The sequence below is a fragment of the Electrona antarctica genome (assembly GCF_951216825.1).
Source record: "Electrona antarctica genome assembly, chromosome: 9".
In the NCBI taxonomy this organism is placed as follows: domain Eukaryota; kingdom Metazoa; phylum Chordata; class Actinopteri; order Myctophiformes; family Myctophidae; genus Electrona; species Electrona antarctica.
In genome coordinates this window covers 4,485,255-4,498,347 of record NC_136790.1, presented here as the reverse complement: position 1 = coordinate 4,498,347, position 13,093 = coordinate 4,485,255, and the positions used below count along the sequence as shown (strand labels likewise).

At 44.4% G+C, this 13,093-nt stretch overlaps 1 protein-coding gene across 1 annotated transcript in view; it reads left to right on the top strand.

The window, feature by feature from the left end:
* Positions 1-13,093, top strand: part of ephb2b (eph receptor B2b) — a 228,846-nt gene that overhangs the window by 131,001 nt on the left and 84,752 nt on the right. The window contains exon 4 of the mRNA XM_079509890.1: positions 9,307-9,462. Coding sequence (XP_079366016.1) covers positions 9,307-9,462 — 156 coding nt within the window. The remainder of the gene's footprint in view (positions 1-9,306; positions 9,463-13,093) is intronic.

The following is a 13,093-nucleotide window of genomic DNA, read 5'->3' as shown; positions in this document are numbered from 1 at the left end:
ACCCTAACCCGGCAGCAACACACACTGTATTCTAACCCTAACCCGGCAGCAACACACTGTATTCTAACCCTAACCCGGCAGCAACACACACTGTATTCTAACCCTAACCCGGCAGCAACACACACTGTATTCTAACCCTAACCCGGCAGCAACACACACTGTATTCTAACCCTAACCCGGCAGCAACACACTGTATTCTAACCCTAACCCGGCAGCAACACACACTGTATTCTAACCCTAACCCGGCAGCAACACACTGTATTCTAACCCTAACCCGGCAGCAACACACTGTATTCTAACCCTAACCCGGCAGCAACACACACTGTATTCTAACCCTAACCCGGCAGCAACACACACTGTATTCTTTGGCCCAAAACCTTCCCCCAAATTCAGCCCTTCCACTTCGCCATAAGCTCCTCCCCTCTGCCTTCTGTCTCTTTTATTTCCCTGTCTTTCTATTCGTATAAAGCTCTGTCTCTCTTTATGCAGCGAAACCTCTCTTTTTAGACTGTTTCCTTTGGTGTCGCTCCTCACAGACCTCCAGTCCCACGGAACTCACTGTGTGTTGTCCAGTCTGTTGTCCACGCACGCACACACACACACATGACACACATGACACACACACACACACACACACACACACACACACACACACACACACACACACACACACACACACACACACACACACACACACACACACACACACACACAGAGAGAGAGAGAGACGCACAGTCACACACACACATACTGTAGCTGTTGCCCTGGCTTCATTCAGGGACTCTGGTGACTGGCAGCCTGAATGTTGGAGCCTCATGTTCAGGCTCGGTACCCAACACCCTCTCCCCTCTCCCCCTCTCCCCTCCCCAACACCCCTCTCCCCTCTCCCCTCCCCAACACCCTCTCCCCTCCCCATCAATCATGTAAGAAGAAAAACATGTCACAAGTAATATTTTGTAAAGAGCTCTATCAGATTTCCCAAGTTTTTATTTCGGGATACCACTTCCTGCCCCTGACGTTTTTTGCGATGACTGTCCCATTCATGCTGGCAGTCTACGTAGATAAGTGTTGTAGTGTAGCTTTTGTGGTTTTTCTCCTTCTTTTTACATTGAGTCTACTTCAAAAACAAGTCGTTTTCAAGGCAGTGTGTCTATAACGTCAGCTCATTTAGTTGTGTCAACCAGAAACTCATGACGCAACGACTGAACTAAAATGAACATGAAATGGATTGAAATGGCATTGAAATCGTCTTGAGATGTGATGAATTGTCCTTTGAAATCTGTTTACTTACTAGTCCACATACTAACTTCCCTACAGCCATCATGTATGGAAGATCATCATTCACTTAACTTGAAAATTAAGCAAATACGTAATTTAACATGATTGAATTGAAGCTGGTTGTACATGGAAGCAACAGCAAAGCAAAGCCAGAGGCTGTGTTGCTGCCAGTGGAACCAGCATTGCCCCACATTGCCTTGCTGAGAGGGCTAGCCAGTCGAACCAGCATTGCCCCACATTGCCTTGCCCTTAGAGGGCTAGCCATGACAAAAAGCCACGTCAAAAAGAATAAAATGGGCAATTCGAAATTATTATTGCCATTATATGATTATATCGCATAATTGTAGGCCTGGGCCATGGCTCAGTGGTCCAGGCACCTTGGCTGGCAATCCAGTCTGGCAGTGTGCCGCGGGTTCGACTCCCGATCCCGACGGCCCTTACTGCATGTCTTCCCCCCCATCTCTCTCCCCATCTCCTGTCAGCCTACTGTCTGTCCCTCCATAAAAAAATATAAAATAAAGGCGAAAGGCACACAAAAAACATTTACATTGCATAATTGTAATCATCAACATATTTAAAGTGCCATAACTAATTAGAGACAACATGTGCTTAATATAAAGAAGACATGTGACAATTTGGCTTAAAGTGTTGTAGCCCCCAAACTATGGAACGCACTCCCCTCCCACGTCAAATTGGCTCCTTCCATCGAGACTTTTAAATCTCGCCTTAAGACCCACCGCTATACCTTGGCTTTTAACCCTGCTTGAGTTCCTTCGGTCCTTGTACATGTTTTGTCTCTCTGTGATGCTGTTGCTTTTCTGTTTTTTTGTGATGTGTCTGAGTTGTTTTTACTGTTTGTACTTTGTTTTCTCGCTGTTGTTGTTTCTGTGTGGTAGCTATAGTGCATTTGTTTTTATTTACCTGTACAGCACTTTGTAAACCCTGAGTTGTGAAACGTGCTATATAAAAAAAGTGGATTGGATTGGATTGGATTGGCCTAAGGGTGAAAGGCTATGGATGCATCAAAATCAGTAGAGTTTATCCTCCATGTGTGGAGCTTGAAGATATACTGCAAATTGAATGGCAATCCAGACAGATTCAGAGAATCTTCTTTTAGAACTTGTTAAACAACGTTTTTGTTGCCGGTCAGGCGGACCATCTAGTACCACTACTAGCAGAGCCAAAAAAAGATAAATATGAGATTAGTGTTTAGTATTTATTTTCCTTTTTTACACACAAATGACAATACAAATATACAGCTTCATCCATTAAATGTGACAAATTATTGTTCTTTAGGTATCTTATAAAACGGCCCCACACCTCCTGAAACATTTCTTGTTTGTCCTTAAGAATGTATGCAATCTTTTCCAAAGGTAAACATAAAGACAATTCCCTGAACCACTGTGTAATACTTGGTTTGTCTGGCCTCTTCCAGGTCAATGCTATCACTCTCTTAGCTTGTAAAAGACATATATCTATAAACATTTGTTCATTATTCTTTATCTTGTGTCCCTCTGGATATAGACAGAGCAGGAAGAACTTTGGTTCTGGTACAATATTTATTGAAGTGGTAGCCGTTTTAACAGGATTAACTGCATCTGAATCAGATACAGAGTTGGACAGTACAATGCTAGCTTTGAATATGTTTTCATTTTACGCAGAGCTTGTGTAAGACAGGGGCCATTTGTTCTATATTAATAGGGGGAGAAAGTGTTATGTTATGATCAGTACAACAGCGGTAATATAACAAAATCATCACAGAAAATGTACGCCTTTATTCAATTATTCACATGAGTATTGGCAACCGAGTTGACTTGTCACAGATGCTGTTGTATTATCTTTGTGCGCTGAGCAAGATTGTCAGATGGAATACATTAAGATGCTACGACGTGCCAAAGTAAACGGTTAGAAATACCTACTGTATGAGCAGACAAACCGTGGGACTACTTTAAACCATTTTGGGCGGGAACCCCTTTTGGTGTTTTAAGCATTCTGTTATAATTTAACTATTGAAAAATAGCTGATCTACAAGCTCATAGCGCGCCACCGAGTGGCGCGCTACGAGCTTGTAGGTCTGCTATTTTTGAAAAGTTGTGAAAATGTGGCGCAAATCTTTGAATATATATTTCAGAGCGAACATTTTTAATTAAAATATTGGCTTCTGGGGGGGTCCCTGGAACTAATTATTTTGAGAGGGGGGGGGGGGGGGGCAATAGAGATAATTCTGGGGGTCCTTGACATGAAAAAGGTTGAGCACCACTGACATAGAAACATAGGTTTTTCAGAAACATTTTAGGATTTAGAAGCCTTTTGTTTTTTAATCGACCTCAGTCCAAAATGGGTTAACTTGACATGTAAAATTAAATATAATGGTGTGTATATATAAGGGTTTGTCTATCGTTATAATATAGTACACCTCATGGCTTTTGGGTGTAGTTATAGTGTAGTACTGTAGTAGTAACATTAGTCCCCATTGTATGTATCTGTGACACAGAGTCTAACCTTTCGGTCGGCGATGATTCCAGTTTTCATTACCGATACGCTTGATTTATTCTTAGTTGTGTGCCGTTGCCGTGCATCATACAAAGGTAGATCTACGGTCACAAAACGTGTTGCGATGTAACAATTGTATAGATCAGCCATTTTCGGTGCCAAGTATTAAAGGACCACTTCACCACTTTTCAACTTATCTTCCTATAATTGGTCCTAACTAATGTTCATGATAAAACACCACCATTTATTCCTACTCAGTCTGTGTCTCATAGGAAGGCTGTGGGCAGTTCAGAAACCCGTCCACCAGTGACATCATCGATGGTGAATCCAAGCTAATAGAAACGGCAGGCTTTCTTTTCCTGAAAAGTTGCAATGCAAAAGTTGAAGCCATCGTTCTCACGATAATAAAAATCTAAATATATTTTAAAACAAATCTTGTTTAAAAAAAAATCTGCCTAATGATGATGTCACTGGTGGACGGGTGTCCGAACTGCCCAAAGCCCTCCTGTGAGACACAGACTGAGTAGGAAAAAATGGTGGTGTTTTATCATGAACATTAGTTCACAATTATATGAAGAGATGTTGAAAAGTGGTGAAGTGGTCCTTTAATCGGGTGAGGAAGAGCATGAGACGGAGTCACAGTGAGACGGAGTCCCAGTGGGACTGTGAAGAAGAGCAGTAATCCCAGTTGCAGTGCAGTGTCGCGCTGTGGTGGAAAGTACTGTACTTAAGTACAATTTTGAGGTATTTGTACTTCATTGTACTTTACTTGAGTATTTTCCAATATCGAATACTTTTACATTTACTCCACTACATTTATTTGAAAACTTTAGTTAGTTACTTGTTTGTAGATTTGGATTATTATTACAAAAACATACATTAACCACTTCAACGCTATACACATTTCGGCAATTTGAAAATAGCCAATCTACAAGCTCACAATGTGTCGCGATGTATTTATTTATTTATTTATTTGACGGGGACAATGCTCATTAATCAACATTTCAGTTTTCACTTCCATGTAAATGTGCCAGAGTTAGCCATAAGCTAATTTACATCTGTAGTCCCTGAGCAGGCTCTTAAAATGGTAGTAAAACTAAACATACAATGACACATACAGTACAATACAATCCAATGCAATACAATACAGATAAAAGAAAGACAGAGTGTATAGTGTGCCAGCACACAGCACCATGCGTTGATGCCATGTGTGCATAATTGTGCCATGAAGCACCCAACACTATGTCCATATAAAAACACAGAACAACAAAAAAAAGAAAGAAAGACTTTTACTTGTAACGGAGTATTTCTACATTGCAATATTGATACTTTTACTTATGAGAGTACTCTCTCCACCACTGGCAGTAATCCCAGTTGCAGTGCAGTGTCGCTGGGCCCTCCCGGCCCTGGGATGTGTGTCTAAAATAAACAGTGGGATTGAACCCACAGACTTATCCTGCCGTGTGAGCTGACCTCCTTTGAATGGAGCTCAAGCGGCAGATGTTGCCATATGGCACAGCCAGCAATCCAGCCGTAATTGCCCACGCAGCCCCGTAGATAGACTAATGACGCCTGTTTGTTTATTTATTTACTTTATTGTATTTCTATTCTGTTAGATGTGGAATAATTGGCTAGTCGTCGTCCCCCCCCCCCCCCCCCCCCACAACTATCTATGGGTTGCGAGATTGATCCTTGAGGGTTTAAGTTACACATCTTTTATGAAAAGCATGTTTACATTTTAGACATTTTAAAACAAGCTACAATAGTAGTTTAACCACTAACACTAGTGTCCTTATTCTGGGTGTTGTAACAGGTGACCCGTATTACAAAAATAGGCAAACATTCTGCAAAAAAATGTTTGCCACATTTTCAGCACAGCGATTTGGCGTACAGGGAATAAAGTATACAGGGGGCAAGCAGGGACAAATTAGCCATTGGGCCAGTGGGGCCATGGCCCAGGGGCCCTTGGCTCTCAGGGGCCCTTCGGGGAAATTGGACCGCGCAGTACTAGGTTTGACGCCCTGAAAAGGGCTCCTGGGGCCCTTCATTGGCCATTGATTTAGTTAAATTTAGGTCAAAAACATGATAAAAACATGGAAAAACACAAAAATGTTGCACGCACGCACGCTATGGGGGCCCTGCAAACATTACCAGCCCAGGGGCCCTCATGGGGGTTAATCCGTCCCTGGGGGCAGTGGTTAGATTCACTGCTTGCCAACACTACACTGCAACATCTGAGTGAATAGTACTACTAAGGTATGGAATGCTAGAGTGAAAAGTTTGCAGACAATAATATGAAAACAGGAATTTCCATGTCCCCAGAAGCATCGTTACATAATGATGAAGACATGTCCCCAGAAGCATCGTTACATAATGATGAAGACATGTCCCCAGAAGCATCGTTACATAATGATGAAGACATGTCCCCAGAAGCATCGTTACATAATGATGAAGACATGTCCCCAGAAGCATCGTTACATAATGATGAAGACATGTCCCCAGAAGCATCGTTACATAATGATGAAGACATGTCCCCAGAAGCATCGTTACATAATGATGAAGACATGTCCCCAGAAGCATCGTTACATAATGATGAAGACATGTCCCCAGAAGCATCGTTACATAATGATGAAGACATGTCCCCAGAAGCATCGTTACATAATGATGAAGACATGTCCCCAGAAGCATCGTTACATAATGATGAAGACATGTCCCCAGAAGCATCGTTACATAATGATGAAGACATGTCCCCAGAAGCATCGTTACATAATGATGAAGACATGTCCCCAGAAGCATCGTTACATAATGATGAAGACATGTCCCCAGAAGCATCGTTACATAATGATGAAGACATGTCCCCAGAAGCATCGTTACATAATGATGAAGACATGTCCCCAGAAGCATCGTTACATAATGATGAAGACATGTCCCCAGAAGCATCGTTACATAATGATGAAGACATGTCCCCAGAAGCATGGTTACATAATGATGAAGACATGTCCCCAGAAGCATCGTTACATGATGAAGACATGTCCCCAGAAGCATCGTTACATAATGATGAAGACATGTCCCCAGAAGCATCGTTACATGATGAAGACATGTCCCCAGAAGCATCGTTACATAATGATGAAGACATGTCCCCAGAAGCATCGTTACATAATGATGAAGACATGTCCCCAGAAGCATCGTTACATAATGATGAAGACATGTCCCCAGAAGCATCGTTACATAATGATGAAGACATGTCCCCAGAAGCATCGTTACATAATGATGAAGACATGTCCCCAGAAGCATCGTTACATAATGATGAAGACATGTCCCCAGAAGCATCGTTACATAATGATGAAGACATGTCCCCAGAAGCATCGTTACATGATGATGAAGACATGTCCCCAGAAGCATCGTTACATGATGATGAAGACATGTCCCCAGAAGCATCGTTACATAATGATGAAGACATGTCCCCAGAAGCATCGTTACATAATGATGAAGACATGTCCCCAGAAGCATCGTTACATAATGATGAAGACATGTCCCCAGAAGCATCGTTACATAATGATGAAGACATGTCCCCAGAAGCATCGTTACATAATGATGAAGACATGTCCCCAGAAGCATCGTTACATGATGAAGACATGTCCCCAGAAGCATCGTTACATAATGATGAAGACATGTCCCCAGAAGCATCGTTACATAATGATGAAGACATGTCCCCAGAAGCATCGTTACATTATGATGAAGACATGTCCCCAGAAGCATCGTTACATAATGATGAAGACATGTCCCCAGAAGCATCGTTACATAATGATGAAGACATGTCCCCAGAAGCATCGTTACATTATGATGAAGACATGTCCCCAGAAGCATCGTTACATAATGATGAAGACATGTCCCCAGAAGCATCGTTACATAATGATGAAGACATGTCCCCAGAAGCATCGTTACATAATGATGAAGACATGTCCCCAGAAGCATCGTTACATTATGATGAAGACATGTCCCCAGAAGCATCGTTACATAATGATGAAGACATGTCCCCAGAAGCATCGTTACATAATGATGAAGACATGTCCCCAGAAGCATCGTTACATTATGATGAAGACATGTCCCCAGAAGCATCGTTACATTATGATGAAGACATGTCCCCAGAAGCATCGTTACATAATGATGAAGACATGTCCCCAGAAGCATCGTTACATAATGATGAAGACATGTCCCCAGAAGCATCGTTACATGATGAAGACATGTCCCCAGAAGCATCGTTACATAATGATGAAGACATGTCCCCAGAAGCATCGTTACATAATGATGAAGACAAGAACGAATTGATTGTGTTCTGCTTTCTCTGTTTCTGCTGCTCCTAAGAGAACAAAATACAATGCATCAAATAATGTGTGTGTATTTTCTGGGGGTTACAAACGTTCTACTTCCTGCAGTAAGCTGTACATACTGTACGTCTTCAGACCTCCATGTCTTTATTATTTTCTTTCTTTCTTTCCATCGTTCTTTCTTTCCTTTCGGGGGGACAAGACGGAGCTGGTGGGTGATTACCTCAAGGATAAAAAACACCTTTGTATGGTTCGACCCAAGTTGAAACCCCCACACACAAAATAACAGCCCTCCTTGACAAGGTGCAGCTGCTGATCTGCATTCTGGGGGGAGATTCTTCTGGGAGAGAAAACTGGGGCTGGGTTTATATGATGATGTAGTTCAAAAGATGAGGGGATTTCACAGACATTTCCGAAGGTTGTTTATGTACTCTCACTTACTGACATTGCGTGAACGCACGCACGCACGCACGCGCGCACGCACGCACGCACGCACGCACGCACGCACGCACGCACGCACGCACGCACGCACGCACGCACGCACGCACGCACACACACACACACACACACACGCACACAGATGCATTTCAGTTCATAGCCAGTAGTGCTGTTCGTATGTATGTCATCATGTCTATCATGAAAATTACTTTTCCTGCCAGGTTCTCAAAGCGCAACTCTTGAAAAAAGCACTTAACTAAAAACATAGCCCTTCAAAGTGCCACTTGAGTGTGGTTAATAATTCAATGCAAACATTCTGCATGCTAGTATGTTGTTGCCCTGTATCTGCCTGCAGAGCTGTCTCACATGCAAGGCTTGGTGGAGATGTGTATTTATATACATTGGACTCATGTGGTCGGTGTTTATGAGCGTTTCTGCATTCTGGTCACTTGGACGTCTTTTCTTGTAAAGCGACCAAGTAACCAAACAAGGATTACATGTTCAGACATGGAATATGGAAATGGCAGGACGCTGTTTCTTTTGAAGAATATTGTTAAATGAAACACACATACTGTGTCTGTGCCAGCAGCAATTCCCAACATGTGGGCCAGGGGGCCCACTGGAGGGCCATGAGCATATTGCAAGTGGGCCTCAAAATAATTAAGACTAAGATTTTAAAGGTATTAAGGTATACACACAGGTGACATAGAAAAGTTGATTCATGTGTGACGTTTCTAAATTGTGTTGTCTCCCTGTTTTTCTTTTTCAGGTTGTCTGACGGGCTTTTTCAAGCCGACCCAAGGAGACGAGCGCTGTATGCAATGTCCAATTAACAGCCGCACCACCAATGAAGGTGCCACCAATTGTGTTTGCCGCAACGGTTACTATCGCACCGACTCGGATCCCTTCCAGATGCCATGCACAAGTATGTATAGGACACGCACGCACACACGCACGCACGCACGCACGCACGCACGCACGCACGCACGCACGCACGCACGCACGCACAGACACAGACACAGACACACGCACACGCCACCACAAAGAAAATGGAACACGCTCAAAAATGTGATACACACAAACACACATTCTTGATCCTCATATTATGCGCTTGCCAAAAATGCATAACACGCAAACTCAAATTTGATTTGACACGCAGACTCGCACCCTTTGACACGCATGCATTTTACACCCACGACCCTAAGGAGCAACGCAGATCAAAGGACAGCAGTGGTCTGTGTGGAGCTCACACAGCGAGGCCCCTGTCAGAGCCATCTCCCAGACCAACACAACACTGACATGCCCCATAGTGAGGCCGTCCTCGGGGTTGACACAACTACACACAACCCCCCCCCCCCCCTCCCGGCTGGGCCGTAGGTTACTGGGCCGGGGCAGTCCGGCATTGTGAAAGGGGTTAGACGCAGAGAATGAAGCTCAGACGAAGCCGCCGTCTCTTGTAATGCCAATGAAGCTGGTTGAATTTGAATTTGAATTTGAGGGTTGACGGAGAGGTTGAGAAAGAGAGAGAGAGAGACTTGGAGAGGGGGGGGGGGGGGGGGGGGCAGGCGGGAGGGACAGAAGGGGGAAGAGACGTTCAGAAATGAGCAGGGAGGGAGAGATACAGCCATGGGATAGTGAACGGTCTCAGCCCATTTGAACATTTTCGCTAATGCTTTTCCCCACTGTCTCTCTCTCTCTCTCTCTCTCTCTCTCTCTCTCTCTCTCTCTCTCTCTCTTCCCCTTTCTCCTTTCTGATCGCTCATCTCTCTCTATCTCCCCCTCTCTCTATGTATGCCTGTTGAATAGGGAGAGAGAGAGAGAGAGAGTAGGATAAGGAGGAGAAAGGGGGGGGGGTGGGGGGGGGGGGGAGGGGAGGACTTGATGGTCTCCAACAAAGAGGTAGATTTGCATAAGCCTGGCTCTGGGAGTCGAGCAGCTGTTGTGAATGAGAAAGCAGCACCGGCACGTCACCCGTATTAAGACGCAGCGGGGCCCGGGTCCTGATTAACCCATTTTGGGCGGGAACCCCTTTTGGTGTTAGCATTATGTTATGCTTTAGCTATTGAAAAATAGCAGATCTACAAGCTCATAGCGTGCCACCGAGTGGCGCGCTACGAGCTTGTAGGTCTGCTATTTTTGTCGTGAAAATGTGGCGCAAATCTTTGAATATATATTTCAGAGCGAACATTTTTAACTAAAATATTGACTTCTGGTGGGTGTCCCTGGAACGACATATTTTCAGATAAATACAGATAATTCTGGGGGTCCTTGACATGAAAAAGGTTGAGCACCACTGAGATAGAAACGTGGGTTTTTCAGAAAAATGTTAGGATTTAGAAGCCTTTTTAAAAAAAAATCTCCATCAGTCCAAAATGGGTTAAAGCAGGAAAACGGGGTCCATCAGAACCAACCGTGCACCAGCGCCAGCTAATGGAGGGAGGGGGGGGGGGGGGGATATCACCCACCAACCCACCACCTCCCTGCCCCTCGCAGGAAGAACATGCCAAGGAGGTGGTATGTTTTGATGTGAGGGGCTTCAGAGGAAGACGGATGTAGCGTAGAAGAAAAAGCAAGACAGGGAGGGGGGGAAAGGAAGAGTGAAACAGGGAAGAGAGAAAGGATGCCACTCCATGCAGGCTTCCTTTCCTAGGTCTTGTTAAATGGTGGCCAATTAACAGCGTTAAATCAGAAGTGATCAATTCAGGTTGTAGAAGGTTGGTGGGCGGGAGGCGGATTTCTCTTGTTTACCTCGTTTGGCTCGGAGAGGGGCGTGCTCCGTAATTAGACACACATGCCTGTAAAAGATAAACACTCCTCATTGTTTGTTTGCTTGCTTGGACTGTCAATCAAGCGCCACAAAAACACGCTGGCGTTTTGGAATTTCTCCACCTCGTCTCGCCGTCTCCGCGCGGGGAGAAGCCAGCCCCGCTGTCTCTCTCTCCCCCCGCCAGCCGTAACGCTATAGGGACGTTGCATGAGAAAGCTGTCAGGAATAGACGTAAAGAAAACACACATGTCAAAGTGGACACCATGGCATTGGAGATTGAGTCTGCATAAATGGGGTCTCCCCTGGGGAAGAAGCGCGCCGGTTTGGAACATACCAGGCGTAGACCTCAAAGAGGCTGTTAGTGATGTTAGCGGTGGATTTTCTCCCCTCCAGTGCCGGTGGTTATTTGAGCAGCTCGGCAGTAGCGCCGCCTGGTAATTATGCCCTTCACAATGTCAAGGACACACAACCCCCCCCCCGTTCGCCCCCTCTCGTCACACAATTAGAACAATGCCGTCATGCAGTTCTCTTTTACCCTGAGTGGAGCCCTGGAAGTCATCAGAGTCAGTTCATGGACTGACAGACGTAGTTCACCACGCACCTTTCCTTTTATTATGGAACTTTGTGCTCCTGGGCTAAGAAACATAGTGTCACATTATATCACATGGAATAGTTTACACACTCACAGGCAGATCCTGACTTGTACAGTATCTTATCGATCAAGCAACCTAGATCGATGAGAACCTGAGTTGGCACACACATGTTACAACACTGTGTTCTAAGACAGGGGTTCTCAACGTTTTTGGCCGGGGACCCCCGGAAATGCTTTGGCAACGTCTCGGGACCTCCGCCCCGCCCCCTCCCGACCCCCAATATAAATTGACTGCTACAATAACCTTAAACCATTTTGGGCGGGAACCCCTTTTGGTGTTTTAAGCATTGTTATAATTTAGCTATTGAAAAATAGCAGATCTACAAGCTCATAGCGCGCCACCGAGTGGCGCGCTACGAGCTTGTAGGTCTGCTATTTTTGAAAAAAAGTGAAAATAAAATTAAAAAATAAATCTTTTTTTTATTTATTTTTTTTGAAAATAATTTGGGGACCCCCTAAAATAATTTGGCGACCCCCCGAGGGGTCGCGACCCACGGGTTGAGAACCCCTGTTCTAAGATACACCAGCGTCTACACTTTCTCAGAAGACTTGAGCTTTTTGGAGTCAGTGTAAATATCATGGTGACCTTTTATAGAGCTAGTATAGAGTCAATCCTAAGGTACAGTATGTCCAGCTGGTTTGGCAATCTGACTGTGAAGTACAAATCTCAAATAAGTAGGCTAGCAAACACGGCTGGGAAGATCATGGGCATGTCCACCCCCCCCCCCCCCCCCCCCCCCCCCATCACTCCCCAGGCCATCTTTGAACAAGCAGTGTTGAGACACGCACGGAATATTATATCTGACCCCTTGCATGTGTTGTACCGAGAGTACGAGCTAATGCCATCCGGTAGGAGGTATAGAACTCCACGGTATGTGTATAACAGATTTAAACACTCTTTTGTTCCCCTGTCAATCAAAATGCTCAATCAGAGATCGCCGAATGCACTTTACTGACTGAAAGCACTTTATTGACTAGTTGCACTTTATCAAGGGAATGTGTGCAATATCTCTGTTTTGTGTATGTTGGGTGTTTCATGGTGTTTTTCTTTTTCGTATGTGAACGTGTCTGTTATTTGTATGCAGCTGTGACTCCGTCTCCAAGACAAATTTCTCCCAAGGGAGACGAATAAAGACG